This window comes from Nilaparvata lugens, chromosome 2, assembly GCF_014356525.2.
Source record: "Nilaparvata lugens isolate BPH chromosome 2, ASM1435652v1, whole genome shotgun sequence".
NCBI classification, from domain to species: Eukaryota; Metazoa; Arthropoda; class Insecta; order Hemiptera; family Delphacidae; genus Nilaparvata; species Nilaparvata lugens.
Window position 1 is genome coordinate 90461787 of NC_052505.1, and position 23960 is coordinate 90485746.

At 36.0% G+C, this 23960-nt stretch overlaps 2 protein-coding genes across 2 annotated transcripts; one reads left to right on the top strand and one right to left on the bottom strand.

Moving 5' to 3' along the window:
* Positions 1 to 1778: 1778 nt before the first annotated feature.
* On the top strand, positions 1779 to 2977 carry LOC120348814 (N-acetyltransferase family 8 member 3-like). Its single transcript, XM_039422088.1, has one exon. It carries the CDS (start codon positions 2055 to 2057, stop codon positions 2826 to 2828), a length of 774 nt encoding a protein of 257 aa, XP_039278022.1. The 5' UTR covers positions 1779 to 2054; the 3' UTR covers positions 2829 to 2977.
* A 617-nt stretch (positions 2978 to 3594) lies between these two features.
* LOC111047518 (GILT-like protein 1) lies at positions 3595 to 23960 on the bottom strand. The gene is made up of 6 exons (XM_039422089.1): positions 23523 to 23960; positions 19545 to 19757; positions 15762 to 15935; positions 6762 to 6908; positions 5783 to 5848; positions 3595 to 5032 (listed from the first exon to the last, which is right to left on the bottom strand). Exons 1-6 carry the CDS (start codon positions 23640 to 23642, stop codon positions 5003 to 5005), a joined length of 750 nt encoding a protein of 249 aa, XP_039278023.1. The 5' UTR covers positions 23643 to 23960; the 3' UTR covers positions 3595 to 5002.

Consider the following 23960-nt stretch of genomic DNA (forward strand, 5'->3'; position numbering starts at 1 on the left):
CACTCAACGATCGTTAACATTGTCAAACGGTTTTTAAGTGTAGAAATATGATAAATTAAATTTATAATCTCAATAAGGAATATTCATTATTAAAAATTTTATATAATTGATTATATATTCTATCCATTGTAAAAATATATTCTTCAATGATTAGTGATAAATTCTCAAAATTGAAATAATTATTCACTAATGATTGGTGATGGATTCACAAAATTGAAATTATAAACTTTTTAATTAATATTGTTATATTTTACAATACATAATGAGATCTATGTTATCAAGTTGGTGGAGATGAAAGGAATAGAGTTTGCCAATTCTCTGCATCACTACTGCATCTATAGTAGAGAGCTGATTCTGGTTATGGGATGTATTGATGATCGATAATTTTTTATGATATATTGAGATTTTTTCCTCTCCATCCCCTCAAAAGTGACATTTCATCAGTATCCTTCCTCACATTATTCTCAATCGTTCTCTTGGTCTCTCTACAGGTCCAGGCTGACCAGAAAATACCTTTGGCACTTGTGGTTTGGGAATTCTTTGTAGATACCCTGCCCATCAGAGGAACATCAATGATTGTTGGGGGTTTTCATAAAGCTCTGTCAACTCAGCATTAGTACATTATACGCTATTGTCCATCATCACATACTGGTCCATAAATATTTTCTAAAAACACATTTTCTATTGTCATTGAATATTTTGTAGGTTCATAATACTCATTCACAGTGTGAAAACAATATTGCAGTATTGGAAAAGGAAACATTTATCAAGTTTCTCCAATGACAGACATGGATAGCAAACCAACAATGGAAAAGGGTGCTGTCTTTTTACACACTACCTCTGTAAACAAAGGCATGGTGCATTTGTGTAACGTCAGCACAGGTGGGGATCACACACCATTAAAAACACTAGCTGATAGAGATCAGCTGAAATAAACAAATTTTCATTGGTGAAGGAGCCCTACCTGTGCTGACATCACATGAATTCATTACGGCTTTGTTTATGGAGGAAGTGTTTTATAGCGTGAAGTGCATCTTCAAACATTGATGGAAGAGGAGAATCAGCAAGACAACAGACTTCACAGACCATTATGTTAAAATATCTCTTATCTGAAAAATTCTTGTTTTCATAGCCCAATTATCTTGTTACACATAATATTAAGTCAAGAATTGCTACCGCACACAGATATCACAGTCTTTGTCGGTGCCATTATTCACAATTTTTTTTATGGTATTGCTATTGTTATTGAATCAATTATTGTCATTCACTAACATCAACACAGGTCCAAGTAGCCCAAAATTATTGATCATGACTTCGAAGAGTGAGGTATAACCATCTATAGTTTTAGGCTTAAACTCAATAAATTGTAGTGAATTCTACCAGAGACAAAAGATTAATCAATAATAATTGAACAGTATCTTTACACCATGATTCTACTCAATTGAACAAAAACTAGTATTTTTACTGAGTACACATTTCAAATAACTTGTATTGTCCATTCTTGATTCGAGCAATTTTGACCTATTGCAAAATAATGCGTAAAGATCTGTTGCACTCAGAAGCGACCAAAGCAAAATTCATAATTCAATGTATATATTTATTTCATGATGATTCAATTTTTTGGGAATATGAATTATTATATTTGAAAAATGTATTTATGAATTAAATTTATTCATTCATGAATAAAGCAATAACAATAATAACGTGAAACAATTATTTTTGACGTCAGCTGTGACATAATTTTGAAATCACAAATGTCGCAATCTCACAAATCTCACATACAGACATACTCCGACTCCGGTTTGTTTCAGATACAGAAAAAAAATTTTATCTATAAAGTCTATTTTAACATTATTTTGTGTAAGTTTTTCTCAATTTGGAATATATAAGTGTTTCAAGTTTTGATTGGTGAAAAATTTTGTGAAGATTTCAAGTGCTTGTTTGTGTGAACTGACTAAATTATCTTCACTAAAAAGATAACCTTATTTTGCTCAGTTTTTTCTTTCTTAACTGTTATCTTAAATTATTAAATTAAGATATAAAACCTGTGAACTATGGATACATTTGTTGTTATTCGTGATTATAAACCTGGTGACGAAAATATGTGCTATGAAATTGTTAAAGAAGGAACTATGTCTACAGTAAATACTGCATTTATAAATGGCCTGACAAGAGAAATAACATTTCAATCCATGGTTCTATCATCTGCACTTTTATTCATATTTTTTGGACTTCCGTTTGGATTTTGCCTGGCATCTATTCCAGGAGTCGTGGTTTTCATGTACTTCTGTATTTACTCTGGACACAAATTCAAAGCGTTACAAATTACCCAAGATATGTACAATATTCCTCGTGTCTACATGTCTTCAAAGTACACAGGTTTTTGGGTTGCTGAGGCTTTTGAGCCTGCAGCAAATTTTAAAAGTGGTCTAGTAAAATGCACAATTCTCAGTGAAAAAGATTTTAACAGTAAAAATATTGATACCGCATTATACTTCAAAAAGATTGTTGGAACAGTTGCGATCACAAGAAGTAAAAACAGCGAGGACTACGCATGGCTGAGAAGAATGGCGGTGTCATCATCCTACCAAAGGTTAGGCATAGCAGCTGCCCTGCTGAAAGAAGCTTTGGACTTTTGTCAAGATAAATATGTTGGAGTTGAATTGGTAACAACTGAATGTCACGATGTTGCGCGGGACTTCTATTTTAAAAAAGGGTTTGAATTGAGGAATATGTTTCACAAGCGATTGGTAGGAAATATTATTACTGTTTTGATTTATGAACTTGTCTACAAATTCAAGACTAATAAGATTCACGTATCACCATGAGTAGCCTCTTAGATGCTTCCTACTGAATAGAAGGCTGTCATTAAGACTGAATTAGATTTTAGAAATAGACGTAATGAATTAAGCTTACAATAAAAAAATCAATATTTACTACGCACATAAAAAATTTTAATTTATCGGTGTAAAAAAGAAACAGAAGCAATATACTTAGTTTTTTTATAGTTATTAGTGTTTGATAGCATTCCAGCATAGTAAAACTTTAACCGGCTTCTTTATAAATTGATATTTACTCTTTTTAGATTAGCTATTATCAAATAAAAATCTTTGATAAGGCACGTTATCTCAGCTTAGTGTACAGTTGGCATACCTTGATCTTAATCATCATCATTACAATGATTGGTTTGTCATGGAAGTGTCACTAATTTTTTGCAATTTTTTTCAGGTTTAATGGCAACAGGTTGAAAAGTAGGCTCTGCCGTATGCTAGAGACTATTTGAATTTTTTGAGGTGGTTATTGGGTAGATCGATATTTTTGATATTTCTTCAAAAAATTACGAACTGCTGACCGTTATACAGGCGGATAGGCCTATCCAGTCTGCGATCCTAACAAGGAGAGAAAACTCCTAATTGAGGGAGAAAAGCATGGTCACAATACAAGAAGATGTCAGGTTCACTTCCTGACACAGTCAATCCAGATCTCCGGTCATGACTTAGAGAGAAGTCTGAAGTAAGTATCGATCTCCCCAAACACCACCTCAAAAATTCAAGGAGTACAGAGCATAAGTTACGCCAGAACCATATTTTTTTTAATAAGATCTTCCAATATATTAGGAATCATATTATGTTCTATTTTATAAAATCATTTGTGTCAAACACTAATTGGAAAAATGTTGCCAACTAAGTGAAATATTATCAATAATTATAATGTCTCTCTCAATCCGGCTATAAAAAAGTGTATTTTTCGAAACACCAAATAATGTAATCAAACTCGTTTATTCAATAAATTTGCATCATGCTTGCCAATAATTTCTTGCAATGATTTTAAGATCGCCTATTGTGTAAAATATTCAGTTTCTATGATTTAGCATAGCATACTCACATTATCGTCGTAAATTGTTATTGTTCAAAATAAACGAAATTTTGTAATGGCTAAAACTAATCTTCAATCAGCCTCTTACCATTTTTCAGCAAAAACAGTTTTAGAACTTGTCCAAGAAATTATTAGTAATGCAAGAGAACCACCAATCATCTCAAAATACTAAAATATTCAAGAATACTTCATTTTTGTTTAAAGCATTTTTGTTTAACTGTGAAAATACAGTTTGTGTGTTTACAGAAGTTCTATTAAAATTTTCTATATAGTAGTGGAGGTGTTATTCTGATTGATATTCATATTCCACTTGAAATCGTCTTAACCAATCAATAATCAATCTATTCAAAAAAGTGACAAATTAGTTTTAGTTGTAAGTTGTTACACAAATATCAATTGAGTGAATTGAAGATTACAATTAATTGACCAGAGAATTTACTAGAATGACCAGTGAGTTTGATAAAAATCGATAATGTTTCAACTACCAAAACAAGTTTCTCGTTTTTTTAAAATGATAAATATAACTTAATTTCAATGCATTTTTTCAATTAGCTATAGTTGAATCAATTTGTAACACGACAGTTGTTTTGATTTGAATAACTACTGTAGTATGTGGAATGTAGTACGTGAATATGATGGAATTAAAGTGAACAGTTTCATCATAAAAACTTTATTTCAAGAAGCTATATATTTTTTACAACCTGCTAGTGAAAATTGCTATCTTAAACAAAATGAATCACAGCTTGAGATCTATGAACAAGAAGGTTTAAATGTCATCACCTCTCAAGTAGCAATGATTGGTTTTTTTTCAAATTACTTCTACGTCATGTTGTTACAACAAAATTATTATAATCATCACTTTTGATACCATGCAAATTTTGATCAATACCAGCTTTCAACAGTTTTTATAGACATGAAAGTTAAAATCATCGTTTAATTAAACCGAATCAAACTCAAATCTACAAGAAATTATCAATGTCAAGCATTTCAAGTTTTAAGCTTGCATTAGATTCTTTTGAAAACAGTCGATTATAATACTGAGATAATTACAATAATATTACTTCATTAAGCACATTTGTTACTCCTTTTACATTGATTCCAAGTCTTCATAAAAATGTCTAAAAATTCAAGCGAGGCACTCATCGGGAATCGATTCCTAAAAACAGAAAATGCATAAATATTATTAGTAAAAATATACAATTTATCAGCAATCTCTATAAAGGTGCATACAGATTTACGCGCCGCGCAATTCACTTTTAATCAGCTGATGCCAAGCTTTCTATATCTGTATCTTACCGTTTCTGTAAAAATACAGATATAATCAGCTGATTAAAAGTGAATTGCTCATGTTCGCGGCGCGTATATCAGTACGCACCTTTAGAATTACAAAGGAAGTGGTGGATATGAAAAATCTTAGCAGTTTGAGGCATAATTGGGAGACAAGTTGAATAATTAAAATACTTATAAAGCACAAAAATAAACATTTTCAACCAATTCTATTGATTCAAGAACACACACTGGAAATAATCTTTAGCACTCTTCTGTAGAATAATAAATATGAGAATATCACCCAAATAACTATTTTTGCGAACTTGAGCTTGAAAATCGTTTCATATTTGGTACACGATCATTTCGTAAGTAAAAACCTATTCAACTTCACATAAACAAGTCGAATCTGATAAGATCTGTTTTACATCAGCTCGTTTCATCACAATTTTTTTTAAAGATTACGTCCTAAGGACACTCCAGTTATGGAGTATAAAACAAGTCAGGTCAATTATTATGTAATTTTACATGAAAAATTATATATTTACATAAATATATAATTATATAATTTTACATAAACAATGAAATGACCCAGAAAAAACATTAATCGTGAAATTGATAATTTTGAGATATGACTTACTTGTGGAAATAATTTGCAAAGTTCCTTCCATAGATTTTTAAGTATTGAACGTTGATCACGTTGGCTCTGGAAATGAGAAAGAATCAACAGTCAGTAGAAATACGAATACCGTAAATCAATAAGTAGCCCACTAGTAATGTAGTAATGTTTCTAATATACAGTACTATACTATATTCACTAACCAAATGAATATTATTTAATGCTGAGTAGAATCAGTATTTTATTAGTAATCCATGTTTGGTTTTGAAGCATCTAAAATTAAAAATCTATTTTGTGAAAATAATTAAGAACTGAAAATTTTGTGAAGTGAACAACTACAACACTTAACCTATTTAGGACTATGTTTAACCTTATCTGAATTTGGGAGAGGAATAGCTCAAGGTTACCTTATTTTTTCTCTCCCTATCATTTTGATGATGTACTTATTGTATGTATCAATAAATAATCATTTAAGGAGAGCACTTTCTTTCTCTCTCTCTCATTCTCTCTCTCTCTCTCATTCTCTCTCACTCTCTCTCTATTTGTATGTTATCACATGACTTTCAAAAGATAGTTTCCGAAAATGTTGATCTTTGTTGGAATGGACCTCAAATAGCCACAATGGGATCGACAATATAGGGAACAGATGGGAATATTTGCCAGGATGGTTGCCGATAAAATACAATGGCCCGGTTGCACAAAAGCCGGTTAAATTTTAACCGTGATTAATTTCACGAAAACCAATCAGAGAAGGCCTTTTTGATATTTTAGTAGTTTTATCATAAAGTCGTCATTTTAGTCGTATTGAGCCATTTTATCAAAAATACCTTCTCTGATTGGTTCTCGTGAAATTAATCACGGTTAAAATTTAACTGGCTTTTGTGCAACCGGCACAGTAAGTATTAATGAATATAATTAAATACCTATATCTTCCTATTGAACCTTGTACTAAAATTATTACAAGAAAACCGTCCATTTCAAGCAGAATAATTGAACCTACCTTATTCAATAGGATTGTTGGAATGAATGAAACAGGCGGCCTTAGAATGTCAGTCGATTCTCCATGCTCTTTGAGCAATAGATCCCCTTCGGAGCCAGCAGCACATTCCTGTATCGGTTTCCAGTCAACACCATGGTCCCTACAACACTGAAGAAAAAAAACATAAATCACTTTCAAAATTATGATGCTTATGACATTTTCACACCAACAATAACAAAACTGGTAATCACCATTAAACTTGCATAATAAATTTATTTTTTAACTACCTTCAGTTTAAAAAATATAATATTGTTATAATTATTATTAAACGAAAATCCCAATTAAATGCTGTTAATCACCCCGAAGACTTCTGCTACTGCAAATATTGACAACGGTAAAAAGCTTAGATGGAAATTCGATGAGTGATACTATACTAAAATTATTTGTCAGCCCGGGAAAATTAGTCATCCTTTGTATAGTAGCGCTTATCGAATTTCCATCCAGCTGTTTACCCTGTTGTCAATATTTGCAGTAGCAGAAGTCTTCGGGGCGATTACAGCATTTAATTGGGATTTTCGTTTAATAATAATTATTTATTAATTAGCATTCGAACAAATGCAACTTCCAACTTATTTTCATCTGTATAATTGCTATAGTTTACTAATTTCATTCACAAATTAACACCAATGGAAATTTAAAAAATAATTTCATGTATTGAGTTAAAATGGACGATAATTTATGGTGTAAGGTGTGAGACTTTGGGAGTGTATGCTATTCTGCAACTGCATAAGGATCAAATTGAATAACCCAATTCAAGCCCCAATTCAGTTTACTGATTTCATTTACAAATGAACACCAATGGAAATTTCAAAAATAATTTCATGTATTGATTTAAAATGGACGATAATTTATGGTGTAAGGTGTGAGACTTTGGGAGTGTATGTTATTCTGCAACTGCATAAGGATCAAATTGAATAACTCAATTCAAGTCCCAATTCAGGACTCGTTTCTGTAAAATAGCATTGACCTTCAGCAGGTGTTGGAGAGGTCTGCAGAGCATCTGCGGTCTTCAACCTCATGGTTCCTGGCAAATCGGTCTTCAGCTAAATGAGAGCAAGGCACAAACCATCATCTGCAGTTTGTCGAAAAGTATGCCTCATGATCAGGAACCTGTGAAGCTGCTGGGCTTCAAAACTCAGCTGGGCCAGCCACATCCAGCAAGTGACCAGGAGACTGTCCCGAATCTGTTTCCTTTTGCTAAAACTGAGGTGACATGTGACGGAGGCATAACTGGTCATGGTGTATTATGCACTTTTCAACTGTCGTATCTCTTAGGCTCAACTCACACTGGCTCGACTCTAGTCTCTCAAATGTTATAATTATTATGAATATATTGTCTTATCTAAAATAATGATGAAACATCACTTTCATCAAACATAACCTCACTTTTATGAAAAATGCATGGTACTATGCAACTTAAGTCGAGGCTCGACCAACATGTTGAGTCAACGCTCGACTCAGTCTCACAGTCGCGAGGTCGCGGAGACTAGAATCGACTGGTCTGAGTGTCACCATTTGAAAACACATGCTGCGTCGAAAAGAAACTGGAGTCGCAGTCTGCGACTTGAGTCGCGTAAGTGTGTGTTGAGCCTTACGGTCTACCCATGTGGTGTCATTCCAAAGTTAGTAGACGGTTGGTCACTCATCAATTGTATTTAAGTTGACTATGCAATTGGAGTGAGGGAACTACAGCCGTGACGTAGGCTGTAGTACAGAGTAGGCAGAATATCGCATTCTTGAAAATCATACCGTGACATACAGTCAAATTATAAAACACAAATATGTTCTGACATGCATGCTTTCTGTTTCTGCTTTACAATAATTATCAAAACATTTAAATAGTACAAGCATTTTGCCATTTAAATGTAAAAACCCCACCTCCTAACCTACTATTTTAATCTCTTAAAGTTTCTCCATCTTCTAGGTCGTGTTTATGTTCTGTAGTTTGGCTATAAATAGTTCAGCTTGTAAATTTCGGGGATGAGATATTTTGATTTTCATAGAACATTTGCTCGATACCAGCATGTGTTCAGTGCATTTATATGAATGCAATGCATCGGATTTATCGGGATCAGTCACAGCCAACTAGTAGTTCTGTGAACAGTAGACCTCGCGCTCAGTAAGTTACATTGACCTGTTGTTATGTTTTCTCAAAAATTAATAAATAATTTATCAATTTAGAATGTCTAGTAAAAATCGTAAATAAATATAGAGCTTTCTGTCCTATCATACCGTAACGTGTCGTCCCGGAATGTGAGTGTGAGCGCTGTTATCAGGTCTGGCTGCAACTGTCTACAACGTTGATGGTAAGATACATTTTCAAGATGTTCGATGTTTTTGAGCGGGTAGTATTATAAATAGTCAACTGTCTACTAACGTTGATGGAAAGATACATTTTCAAGATGTTCGATGTTTTCGAACGGGTAGTATTATAGTCCACTAGACAGCTGATTTATGATGAATAATTCTATAATCTGATTTTCACGGTAATATTGGCGTATGAAGGTGGCTCCTTTTTCCTTTTATATTATCCTTGAAATGCAAAATTTCCAAAAACCTTGTATATACGTCGACGCGCAATTTAAAAAGATACCTGTCAAATTTCATGAAAATCTATTACAGCGTTTCGCCGTAAATGCGCAACATAAAAACATTAAGAGAAATGCTAAACCGTCGACTTGAATCTTAGACCTCACTTCGCTCGGTCAAGGGGTCAACTATAGATCTAAAGTAAGCCATGGATCAGTTTATCGGTTTATTGCAATGCATTGGGTTTATCAAGATTGTTTTATTGGTTAATCTGGAATTATAATAGTATAGCCTTGTCTACTAACGCTTTTCCAGCTTATCAACTTTTTCATGTCATGTTTTTAGATTCTTGAAAAACTTTCAACTTCATTTTATTCATACAAGTTGAATGATCTTAAAATATTTAATAACATCATTCGAATCGGTGATTCATTCCCTATAAGTACAAAGAATTTCAAAGTTCTAGGTCAATCTTGAGGGGATTAAACGACGATGTATTTGAATATGCAGTGGATAAACTATTTTGCTCAGTGTGGTTACTCTATCACTTTTTACAACACGTGATGTCACACTGGCGTTCCCCCCACAACTTCGAATCTTATACCTGTGAGTAATCAACCTTCTTTTCTACTAACGTTGGTGCCATTCAGCCAAGGTTGTGGACATACTGAAGCTGCAAAAACGGGCTGCCAGGTTCATTACTACAAGCAAACATCTTGCTCATTGCAAGCCCATTTTTGTTAGACTGCGTACTCTAACTGTAATCAGACACTTCCTCCTTCACAGTCTTATATACATCAAGGAGAAGCAACAGAATTTGTCAACTCCGACTGATGTGCGTCACCACAACATTAGGCCACAGAATACATACAGAATGGAAACTATCAATCTAACGCCTATCCAACCAATGCTTTTTACATGTCGCAAATACTATAGTAAGGTCCACGTTATAATGACAGTGGATAAAGATAGAAGAATAGCGATGCCGATTCTCTGAATTAATTAATTATATTTCTACACTGTCAAAAACATAAGTAGTAGTAGTAGTAAAAATGACTTTATTGATGATTCAAACATATTACAAAAAATGAAATTCATATAAAGAAATAGCAAAAACTAAATAAAACACCTTTAACATAATAAGAAAAAACAAGACATTATTATGGCATAACCTGTAAGGCTGTCTGCCAGGAGTCGGTTTTAATAGTTGAATTCTTCTATTAAATCTTTTCTAAGTTTAAGAGCCAATTTCAAGAAACTCATAAATTTTCCCCAATCTTTCTCATTTAGCCACTCAACTACTTCTGCCTCAGTGAGTACATATTTACCTAAGTATACTCTACGAACACCCCCTAACATCGGGCAAGCCCCCATAAAGTGAAGCATATCCTCTATCTCGCCCCTGTTACATAATGAGCATCGCCATTGTGTTTCTTCTCTGCCGTGCGAAAAATTGAGGTGGAAAAGAGACCCCCTAGCCTTAACTAATAAACTTATCTTCCTCCTATCAAAATGACCTTCAAGATAAGATCTACTATCGTTCTGCCGCTCTAACCGTTTATACAATCCGTGAAACTGGGCTTCATTCATCCTTCGTACCCACTCAGCTCTCATTTTCTCTTTCATTTTCTCACACAAATAACTAAATTCATTCCTCCATTCACTCTTTTCATTCAAACATCTTACTAGATTACACCCAAATTCATCATCCCATCTCCTCCATTCCTTGTACCATGAAATCCTACTTATTAATACTTTCTCTGCTAATACTCTAGGCAGCCTTCCTCGGGGCAATTTCATAACTATTCTAAAAATATATTCCACGTGTAACTTTATTATAAATAAGAAAATTGGTTCAATATCCAGTTCTAAGTGAATTATGTAATTGGGAGTCGATTGCGGTAACATAAAAAGTTTTTTAGCAAAATATCTTGGCAAGGTTTCTAGAACATCATAGTTTTTACAACCCCAGACCTGTGCTCCATATGTTGCCACTGTTCTCACTACTGCTCTATAAACTTTCCACTTCACCTTCATATCTATGTTATTGTTAACAATGAAGTTACGCCAGACACCATTCATTCCAAATTTTGCTAGTGACGTTCGCTCTCTAATATGTTCGGCAAATGATAATCTTGATGTTAGGATAACGCCCAAATATTTGTACCTGTTCACCACTTCTATCTCCTCACCACCTAGATACCATTTCTCATGCTCCGCCAAGCGTCCTCCCTTCCTAAACACAACTATTTTAGACTTTCCTCTATTTATCACTAGACCCCACCTTTCACAATAACACTAGATATCATCAACCATTCTCTGCAAAGCCTTTGGTGTAGATGCTAATAAAACTAAATCATCCGCATACAGCAGAACCTTTACGTTTAAATCATCCAACCAGATTCCCTCCCTTAAGCTATCACTCAAATCATTAATAAACAAGGAGAAGAGCAACGGGGACATCAAGCAACCTTGTTTTAATCCGCATGTTGTCTCGAAAAAATTCGACATCTTTTTTCCACACCAAATACTGGCCTTTGTGTCTACGTACAAACTAGAAATAATTCTAATAAACTGGTCTGACAAGCCCATCGCATAAAGTTTCTGTATGAGCGCTACTCTATCAATTTTATCATACGCGGATTTCAAGTCTACGAAAAAACAATACATTTTCTTCCCTCTACCTTTAAGTTTCAAGTTAATTATACTAACAAGGTTGAAAATATTGTCAGCAGTCGAATATCCCTTTCGGAAGCCTGCCTGATACTCACATAACACTCTATTTACGTTCACCCACTTTTCTAGTCTTCCAAGCATCACCCCTGCAAACCATTTAGCAATCGAGTTTACAAACGAAATCCCTCTATAGTTTTCTACATCTGATAAATCACCTTTTTTGAATATGGGGAAAATAACTGTTTCACTAAAACAGCTTGGTATTTCTGCGCTTTGGAGTATAAAATTGAATAGCGACAAAATAATATCCAACAGTTCAACGGGAGCTTTCTTAAAAAATTCTATCGGTATTCCATCCGTACCAGGGGCTTTTCCATCTTTACCTCTTTCCAGCGCTACCTTTAACTCATCCCTTCCTATAATTGCATCCAAGATCTCACTCCTATTGCTAGGGCCCACATGTACCTCAATACCTCTTAGAACCTCTGCTGTAAACTGGCGCTCAAAAAATCCTATCCACTGTTCCGGTGTTATTTCATTACTAGTTAACCTTCTTGATGATTTAAATAAACTCACAGTTTCCCAAAAGTTTTTGGAGTCTCTTACATTAGCCAATTTTTCTGCCGCATCTTGATAATACTTCTTTTTATTATCGCACAATAATTTATAATTACATTTTAATTCTAAATATGTACGTCTAGTGATCTCGGAATTACTTTTTCTAAACAAATTTAACATTTTAAAACACCTCACTCGCGCTCTTTCACACTGCCAATCATACCACAACTGTTTAAATTTACCATTCACTCTATTACTCTCCCGCTGTGCATTCATACTCTCCTTAATTATTACAAGTATTCGATTTGTAGCGCATTCAACATCACTAACCTCAATCACATCTGATTCATTCAATTTATTTCTTATACGCTCTTGATACTGTCGCTCTATATTTCCTGGCCAACCATACCTCGGTAGCGGCAACAAATAATCCTCATTCACTCGCAGCTCACTCACAATGACTTCTACCTCTACAGGGAAATGATCAGAAAATATTTCTTGTTTCACCTTAAAATCATTAATATCATTAAGCATACCTCTAGACACACAACATAAATCTATTACTGACGCACCTGAACCTCTCGTGAACGTAAACTCTCCTAACTCATCACCCATAGTTCTTCCATTTAATATAACTAAATCATATCTTTCACAAAAGTCTAAAATCAATCTACCTCTACGGTTCAATACTAAATCTTTTGATCTTCGATCCCATGTTATTCTACATTCTGGATTTAATAATTCTTCTGGTATTACCTGGCTATTCCCTACTCTACAATTAAAATCTCCCAATAAAATAAAATTCCCATTATTATATACTATCCAAACTCTCCACTCTTTGCCACAAATTCAGTAAATCCCCATCCCACCTATCTTCCGCACAATTTAAATATACAGGAACTATAACCGCACTTGTGTTAAGGAAATTAATTTCTAAACCTTGAAAATCATCAAATACTTTAAAACTAGCTTTTCCCCTCAATTTACTTTTATTGTACCCATATACCAGACCTCCACTTGCCCTTCCAAACAAACTAGTTCTTACTGCAGTAACAAAACGTAAATCAAATTCATTGAAAACTCTCTCAAAAATTATATTATCGGCTTGTTCCAAAAAGGTTTCACATAAACAAAATATATCATATGATTTAACGAATTGTATGAAATTTATATCCTTCATCTTCCCTCTCAGTCCAGCTACATTATAACCAAGTACTTTAATAAACTGACTTTCGGAATTTACGGAAAAATTATTTGTACTGGACTCGTGACAGACAACACTTCCCTATCCAGTCACACACTCGTCCTCAGCCTCGTTGACTGCTTCATTCGCGTTCGCCTCGTTCCGTCCTCCTGCTATAATTTTCCGGATACAGTCTGTCAAATCTACACGAAACATTTCCTTCAGCTTCCCGATTCCATCCAATTTTCCTGCTTTCAGCCCATCCTTGTCGGAATACGTGAATACTTGTCCATCCACATATAGTCGATCCACATTAAAAAACATAATTGGCATCGTTTTGGACCTAGAAATGGATAGTACCACCGGCTTTGTCGAATGATAGACAAGGATATCAAAACCAAAGTTGATCAAATACTGTCATTATAACGGGGACCTCACTATAGACACGTCAAGTGACTGCGCTATCTTGTTAGAAATTAAAATCCTGCTCTTTTGATTGGCTCGCGGCAGTGAACGAGACCGATTGATCCGGATCAGTAAAGTGATCCGAACCTCCCATATATATACTATTACAATGCTGAACAAGATGGCGGATTATTGTAACAGGATACTAGCCGAGTTTCCAATCTGTATGTATTCTGTGACTAGGCGTCGACAGCTGTTTGATGTCCCCAGGGGTGCGCCTCCAGAGATGGCGAGTATGCTATGGGAGTTGAGGACTACGCTACTCTAACAGGCTGCCTGCAGGGGTGGAACAGTTGGTCCACAGCGTGTTCGGGAGAGTTGTGACCGGTTTCCTGAGAACAAGGGCTTATTACGATGCCCTGGAATTTCTGGAAAATGACCTAACAGGCTAAAATGATCTCAAATGCTAACAGGCTAAAGTGCCATTAAGTTGAAGAGCAAGGCCTTAATGATAATTGATTTCGATTTGATTTTGATCACTGCCATCCTGATCAATTAGTGTTTTTAGTTTTGTTTTCATATTTTATTCATGACATGACGCCTACAAGTGTGGATAATGGATGAAGAAAAAGGTGTAAAGTACAAGGTGCGCCAGAGAAACTTACTTATTTGAAAAAAAATCCCGTGCGTTGAATTGGTCGTGTAGAGGGGCAGGACGTGCGCATCTGGAGGGGTAAGTTCTCAAATTTATCCTCCCTCAAGTAAATAGCCGTCCTGCTCCGGTCTAGAGGGCAGCGGGCCTTTGCAGTTGAGAGCTTCTTTTCTAATGGTCGATCACCTTCCGCGCTCGATTTGAAATTCCTCCCCACAGACTCGTTCCTGGCCATAATTCGATTCTGTCGTGGGCTTACTTATTCCAGGAGTGTGGAAGTATCGCTAAACCCAGAAATGGACTTCAATGAACCATCAGAACTGCAGAAAATATCGAAAGAGTGAGGGAGTCATTTGTGCGTTCTTCCCGGCGTTCGGCTCACAAACACGCAGCTGCTATGGAAATTTCTGACTCCACTGTTCGACGAATTTTCCATGAAGACCTTCAACTTCATCCCTATAAATTGGTTGTTGTTCAATAATTGACTGAACGCGATTTTGTTGCCCGTCAAAATGCTTGTGATATGCTGATTGACAACCTGCCTGAAGACGCTGTCATTTTTTTCAGTGACAAAGCTCATGCGATTTTTTCATTGGGTTATTTGAAACCCCTGCTTTATGTCGATCGACCACGGACCATAGCACACCTCAAGAACAGCATTCGAGACACCATTGCCAACATACCGATTGATATACTGCAACGAGTGGATACAAATTTCAAAAGTCGACTTTATAAGTGTATGCGCAATGGGGGTCGCCATTGATCTGATGTCATTTTCAAGAATGCATGAAAAAAATTGGGATATTGTATTCTCATATTAAAACAATAACTAAAGTACTTTCGTTTTTACTGACCTTTTAAATAAGTAAGATTCTCTGGCGCACCTTGTACAAGACAGAAGATCGGTGCTTCTACATTTCAATGAAAATAAAGCTCTGTTGTGATTGTCTCAACGTACCTGCATTCCTCTTTCTTCAGGGCTCATATTGTCATTGATCATACAGGATAGCAACGCGAGCAACGTGGTTTGATCGTACACTTTGGCAATGCTGCATGCGTGAACTTTGTTCCCATAACACTCCACGGAGCCATGCTGACAGGAGAACTTGTATTGGCCATCCTCGATGTAAGTCTGCAATCATTAAAATGCACCATATTATTATTCAGAATGAAAGAATTTGAAGATAGGAGAGGAGAAATTAATTTGAAATTAGATTTGTTTTTCTGAAGATAAGAGGAGAAATTACAATTTCTAATTACATAATTATACTATCATAATACATAATAATTATCTAATTATCTAATTATATAATTTGTAGTTAGAATTGATTTTTCTATCGCAATTTACGCGAATCATATTTCAGGTACTGTTGCTGGTGAGATGTTGTGATATCTATCCATAATGAAAACCCTGGTTTCTTGTCAAAAATATCACCATAGAGAAACGATAGCATAGATATCCCATGGTATAGGGCGTTTATGTCGCAACTTGTACTGTTGCTGGTGAGATGTTGTGATATCTATCCATAATGAAAACCCTGGTTTCTTGTCAAAAATATCACCATAGAGAAACGATAGCATAGATATCCCATGGTATAGGGCGTTTATGTCGCAACTTTTACTGTTATCCCAAGCCGATAGTTTACATAGTTCTTTCCTATGCAGCTGTGTGACGCTGGTAGTTTCTCAAATTGTGCCGTTCATACACTATTACCCCAACAAAACAGTAAAAATTGACAATAGTCGACAGTAGTCGGCTTGAGATAACAGTAAAAGTTGCGACATAAATTCCCTATACCTTGGGATATCTACTTACGCCATTGTTTCTCTATGATATCACTTATTTATTGTAAAAATTACAAACATGTTTCATCACCAATGGTGTCATCTTCAGTGTTGATGATGAAGATAAATGATGATATTGATGATTTTTACAATAAATAAGTGATATTTTTGACAACAACCCAGTGTTTTCATAATCATGAATATAATTTTCTTTTCATTTCCACTCCTTTCAAGATTTTCCGCAGATTTTCTTGCAATAATTGCTCTCATTGCAAATCCATTTAGTATAGTACAGTATATTATCTACAGTACAGTACATAAGATACCTGGCAGCCCATATCTTGTCCAACCAATACAGGAGCCAACCACGTCCAGTTTTCGTGATCAACTCAAAAATAAAAAATATTTATGGCGAATTAATTGAATTTCGAGCAAACTTTTGTACTCCGTGACGTTTGCACAAGTAGAAATACATATCAATATGGACGATTTAAATGCATTTTGTCATAGAAAGTAGTCGAAACCTATTCTATGCTTGTATAAAATTAACATTTCTCAGACCGAGAAATTTTATTCTGAACTCTAAATCAATTACTATCGTATTTAAAAAAACTTTTAAGTTGAAAAACACTCACATTTTCTTATGTGGCGACGTCCGTTTCGTGCTGGTATTGCACATTTTCAAGCCAAACAAAGACTGAAGTATTTAAGGTTATGAGGGTGAAATTTGGTCAGATTGGGGGTGGAGGGGAGTTTTGGCGGTTAATGGAGGAGGATTTAAATGAGTTTGTCAGAGTGTGGGAGGAAAAGTTGATTTGGTCATTTAGAATATTGTTTGGCTGTTGTTTGGTATATTTGTATATTTCAAACTGTTCTAGTACATTTAATTTTCTGCTTTTGTGGGAATAGTGGAGTATTGGCTTGAAAATGTGCAATACCAGCAAACTAAACGAAACGGTCGTCGCCACATCAAAAAATGTGTTTTTTCACTTAAAGGATTTATTAAATACGATAGTAATAATAATAGTGAAACCAAGATGGATAACCAACATCTAAATCAATTTTACTCTTAGGGCCAGTTTCCGAGCTCGGGATTAGGCTAAGTTCTAGACTTTAAACTGCTGGAGTCAGAGAATTGGCTTTCCGAAACGGGCCGTAGTCGTAGTCGTTGTCAAAGTCACGTTTGAATTAAATTTCGAAAAACTAGAAAATTGAACACAAAATAGAATAAAGAGAAAATAGTGTGAAGTTTCAGCTATTTTGAATTATTTTGGAATGTTTGATTTCGTCAAGGAAAAACGTTTTCAATCATAGAAATGAGAAAATAAAAACTGCGAACTACTGTCATAAAAACTGAGACTATGCCCCGTTTTTTCTGACTACAGCTGTTTTAAGTCAAAATAAATCAATGATAAGTTAATGTGGCATCAACAAAACTCAATTCAAGTCTTCAATACCTTCTGCTTCATCCATTACTCTTACATTTCACACTCTTCTAGTTTTCTCAGAAAGACACTAGCCTATCTCTCAAAACATCAAAGATCTAATACTCCCACTATTTATTGAAATACTTGAGAGCAGCCTATTTGTAATACCGGCGCCACACTTTTGCCTAGTGCGTACAAGTGACGACTAGGCGAGAGTGTGGATGGCTACTGTGCCACCGCTCGTTTCCACTCAGCTCAGCTTGTCTTCGCTCGGATTTTTGTGGCGACGAGACGAGCGAAGGCGATTGGCTCCCTACCACTGATATTGATGGGGCGCTCGTTTTCTGGTCACATTGCAGCGTTGATGGCAGGACAAACGCGAGCCGCTCGAGTTGGCCGTTAGGCGAGACATTTGACAAGCGACTTGGCAAGAGTTCGACTTTAAAAAAGTTCTACATAATCTTATCCAACAATCAACATATTTGCATGACTTTAAAACAAGTTCAACTTAATGTTTTTCATTGAATGATTTGAAAGGTCATGTTTGATTTTTCACTTTTCACTCATTCAGTCCTGATTTCCAAAAAACGTCAAGGGCCAGACCACCCAGACCAGCGTTTTCAGACGGCGTTTTAAGAGTCGTTAGGGCACAAAAATCTCCGATTTGTTGATTGTGTTGGCGTCTGAAAAACGATAAATATGGACTGGCCCTAATTGAACTGTAAAAAAGCTTTCAACTGAATAAACATATTGAATCGCATCACTATCATGAAATTCAGTGCTTGTAATAGATTATTGTTGGGTAATAATATTGTTTCTCAAACAGATTGATCAAGTGCCATTGATCAATAGCTGGTCGAGAACCAACAAGAGAAAGGACTCCTTCCCTATCTTTGCACTGCGCCTGTATAACGTCCTGCCTGTTAGTGTACAGAACCTGCAGGGTATTCATTCATTTATCTATTCAATAAGTACATTATCAAAGTTATTGCTTTCAGAAACAGAGTTGAGATATGGCTGAAGGTAAATCCATTCTACTTTGTGAATGAATATTTTGATGCCTACAAGGACAGTATAGTTTGACTTGTCATCATGTTTTTTAACGTCATCTATCCAGTAAACTTGTCATGGATGTAGAAGGAGGAATTGCGGAAATCTTCTGTGGCAAAAAATTATTTTGATCCTGTCTATATGGAAATCGCAGTCCTTGGCAACGTCTTCAAGTATTCAAGGATGGGTTACATTGCGTTTTTATAAGAAAGAAAGGAGTGACTGTAGTCGAGTGGATCAGATGCTGGCTTTGTAATTCAGAGGCCCGGGTTCAAATTCCGGCCCGGGCAAGATATTTTTCCCGGGCCACTCCCGTATTTCGGATGGACACGTTAACCGTCGGTCCCAGCTGCCTAATAACAGTCGTTAGGTCATGTCAGAGACACTGAAATTGATAAGGTGCGATCTAACACCAGACCTGAGCCAGCCAGGTCACTCGATATTATAACATATTATCAGAAAGAATTTGGAAATCATACCTTAGCCTTGCCATATGGAACGAAATCCAAGTCAATTAAATGCGGCGCTCTCTCATATGAAGGCAGAAGGTGGTGCAGGAAGAAACTGCGTGAATCAGGACACAAACATTCGTAGAATACACTTATTGTCACTGGTTTGGCTTTTGTTTTCTTTTGGCTGAATGTATGTACCAGGCTATCTTCTTTCAAATTCAGAGATGCGTCATCGGCTATCTGAAATAATAGAAAATTTTCATTATTAAGATTGTTTTCAAATCTTAAATTGTTTTAATTGTTTTATCTGATACAAGAATTTTATACAAGAATAAAATTGTGATAGCTCAAGAGTTTTATTGTTTAGTATAGTTCTAATTTTGTTGTTTGATTTTAGTAAGTATATTATATCGTTTCTTGAATTGTATAAACTTTATTGCTTAAGATTCTATGTAACTGCTTTGAATTGTGTTCAGAAGGAAAAAATAAATTGAATTCTGTTTTTTAATATTATTGTAATTTAATTAATTATGAAATTGTTTTCAATATAGTAAGTGAGCTGTTGGATGCCCCCAGGAGACGCCTCCACCGATCACAGGCCAGTTATAGGATATCAAATTCAAATGATCTTTATTCACAAAAAAGTAATACAGCATCAGAAACATTATATAAATAGTGAATATCCCCCACAAAGACAACAAGTCTGGGTGTGGGCAATGAGCACCGTGAACTGCATTATAACGACCTGACAGTTGAAGATTTACAATAAAAAAAACAACAAAAACAATAGAATAAGTAAGGTAGAGTAAATAAATAAAAAAGCATCTTTAGAGGATGTGGAGAGCACTTAACGTTGTTGAACCCAAATTTCTGTAGTTTGAAAAAAAAAAATATATACATATATATGGTACTGAAAAAAAGAAAAGGTACTGAAAAAAATATCTGCCCTGAAACTTTCCAACAGTCTGCCTCCTGGTTTGAAGCAGTTGGATGAGGCCGCCTTCAAGAGAACCGCCCAGAAGCTGCCGTGTGACAAGGCATATTTCTGTGTGAATGAATAATGTATGGGTGATAATTTGAATTTTTAATGAAAGCGGTCACTGGATCACTGCCATCTGGATGGTTATGTGTTGAATTACGTATTTTGAGTTTTATGACGTCATCGATTCCACAAGAGTGTGAGTAATCAATGAAGCAGAAGATTCATTCAGAAGAACTCCTCTCTGAGGAGCTCAGTTGACGCCGTCAGTAGATCCCCTCTAAAGTGGCTTTACTGACGCGGAGCTCTACTGTCGGGGAGCTTAGTTGGCGCGTTCCCTATTAGAGTGGTTTTCGGCCTTAAGTATGAAGAGGATAATAAAAATTATTAACGATATCGACCATTCACTTCAGAAAAGCTCATACTCCGAATTATTGGGTTTGAAAATAGATCAACGATTGTAAATTGAAATTACAACGTGGATAATATGTTGGAGAAGTTAATATCTGACCTCTACTCACTAAGAAAAATCTATCAGGCCAATTAGTGTTACCAAAGAGAATATCAATAGAATAGGCATAAGTTACTTATTCCCATCCTCTTTGCTGCAACCTAAGGACATTACGTACCATTTTCTATGTATTTTTTCTCCTATATGTTGCCCAAGTTTTTCAATAACCTGCCCCGGAGCATCCAATACAGACAAGGACAAGGGAGTAACTATGCTTTGTCTTTACAACTGTAAAGCAGCCTGGGATATTATAAACAGCCATCGTCCCAGGAAAACACCGATGGAGTCACAACTCAGCCCTGATGAGTTCAACTACTTTGTCAGTGTGGTTGATGAAATACTTGTGGACTTGCCAGACTGTGGCTCAAATCCTGTGGCCAATGTTGGTCAGGTGCAGCAGCGGTTGGGGTCATGAAACCAGTGGATGCTACCCGGGTCAGGAACATCATTTCTAATCTGAAGAACTCCAGGTCACAGGATATGCATGGGCTTTCTACTCTTGTGCTAAAGGCAACTGCTGAGCAAATACCAGAACCAATGGCTGCTGCCAAAAACAACTGTTTCAAGGCTGGAAGGTTGCCGGACAGTCTCAAGAAAGCTACGACGTTGCCAACACACAAGAAAGGGGAGTCTAGTAATCCTCCAATCTCCATTGTTCCAGTCTTCTCGAAGGTGATCGAGACGGAGATGAAGATGCAACTGACCAACTTCTTCGAAAGAAACAACCCACTGTCCTCTTTACAACACGATTTCAGGAATGGTCGATCCACCACAAGCGCTCTGCTCACATTGGCGGACAGTATCCGGAGTGCTTTCGAGGCTGGTGGTTCCCTTGCCCCCACACTGTGTGACCTCAGTAAAGCCTTTGACTGCGTTCCTCACAAAATACTGATAGGAAAACTTAAGAGATATGGTCTAGGTGGCACAGTCTTGGGGACAGTGGTATCTTACCTTGAAGACAGAAAGCAAGTGGTCCAACTGAGTGGTGCCACTTCAAAATTGAAAACTGTGGAGTATGGAGTACCACAAGGATCAGTCCTAGGCCCCCTGCTGTTCATATTGCTTAGGAATGACTTCACGAGCAGGCAGGGTGCGGTACTCTTTACAGATGACACCACCTTGTTATCCAGAGGCATCACCATCGAACAGGTGAGAGAAAGGTCTGCCAGTCTCATTGAGGAGGGCAAGCTATGGTTTCTTGCAAACGAATTGAAGCTCAAATGAGGATAAAACGAGCATCCTAGTCTGCTCTTTGAAGAGTCAAGCAGCTGCTGGGTTTCTGGATGGACAGGAGGATAAGCTGGAATCATCATGTTCAACAGATGTGCAGGAAACTGTCAAGGATATCATACCTCCTGAGAAAACTGAGACACCTGGTTGACCACATCTGCCTCATCATGGCATAGCATTCATTTTTCCAGAGCCACATTTACTATGGGCTACTGCTGTGAGGTCATTCACCAGCCGTCCATGATGTTCTGCTCCTGCAGAAAAAAGCCATGAGGATAATTACCTTCTCAGACTTTAGGAAACATTGCCGGCCTCTCTTCAGGAGTCTTGGAATCCTCATTGTGTACAGCCAGTATGTACTGTGCTCAGTGATTTACATAAAGGAAAACTGGGATCTGCTTCTCAGAAGAGGTGATATACATCAATACCAGATATGCTGCCTCATTGGAGATACCTCGCAGCAGACTGGCTGGAACTTGCAACCCCAACACAAGCTATAAAATTCTTCAACAGTTTTCCCAAGGCAAACCAAACTCTAGGTTCTATGCGATTGTGAAGAGCAAACTTGTTGAAAGACTACTCTACTCAAAAATTCGACTGAGTCATTGTCAATATTGTAGAACAGTTCCATAATTGAATAAAAATACACATTGTCAAATTCTACACAGTTTTTACACGACCATGGTTTCGTGACCACACAGGTCACATTTTCAAGTTGAAAGTCACACTTTAAAACTGTGTAAAATTTGACAACATATGTGTGTTTTTATTAAACCACTCTACTCGTTGGGGGAATTGAGGGAGGTGTCCCTTTTTGCAGATCCAGCACTTCCACAACATGAACAGCCATGCAGTTTTATTAATGAATGAAGAAGAAAGTTTTTTTGACACTGCCTATATGGAGACCCCAGTTCTTGGCAACGACCTCCCAAGTATTCAAACGAGTCATTGAAATGAAGAGGCTTCTTATACAAGGGAGTGGTAGCTTAAACAGTGCTGTATTGATGAATTATTTTTTATATTGACTGAATTTTACATTTTAATAGAGACTCATAAAGGCTCTATTAGGGTATGAGCACTCATTAGGCAGCCAGGTGTTCCAGCGTTCTGAAGAGGATATATTCTCTTAAACCAGCTCTCTGTATACACACATCCGAAGGCCCCAACTATAGACTTTACTTGTAAAAAGTGAATACATTTTAAATATTTATTTACTTAGAAGTTAACTTAAATTAAATAAATTGGTGGGGTATAGATAGATAGGTAACACATGGGCATTACTAACCTCATTCTTCGAAACACTACTGTCTGTACTAAACAAAGACTTATAAACAATAAAAATAATTGCACAAATTCCTACAAAAAGTAATTTTGAACGGTTGGCTTTTAACGTAGAACGTATCATTGTTTTATTTCAGCCACATCAAGTGGCGTTGAATCAATTTATTGACTATCCATCACTCACTTAACCTAAAGACACCTTCGAAGTAGTTTTCACAGTAAAAACTAGGTTTAGAATAATTAATTTGATCAACGAAACAGTAGTTGAATGATAATGTTCTTGTCATAATGACATTATTTTTTTAGATAATTTTTATTAGAATTGAAAATTTGATGATAAGGAATGAAATCCACCATTGCGTAAACAAACGTCACCAAAACACTTCACACTTCAATTCATGAGCAAGCAGACAAACAGCTGCTGCATGCACCGGTGCTAATT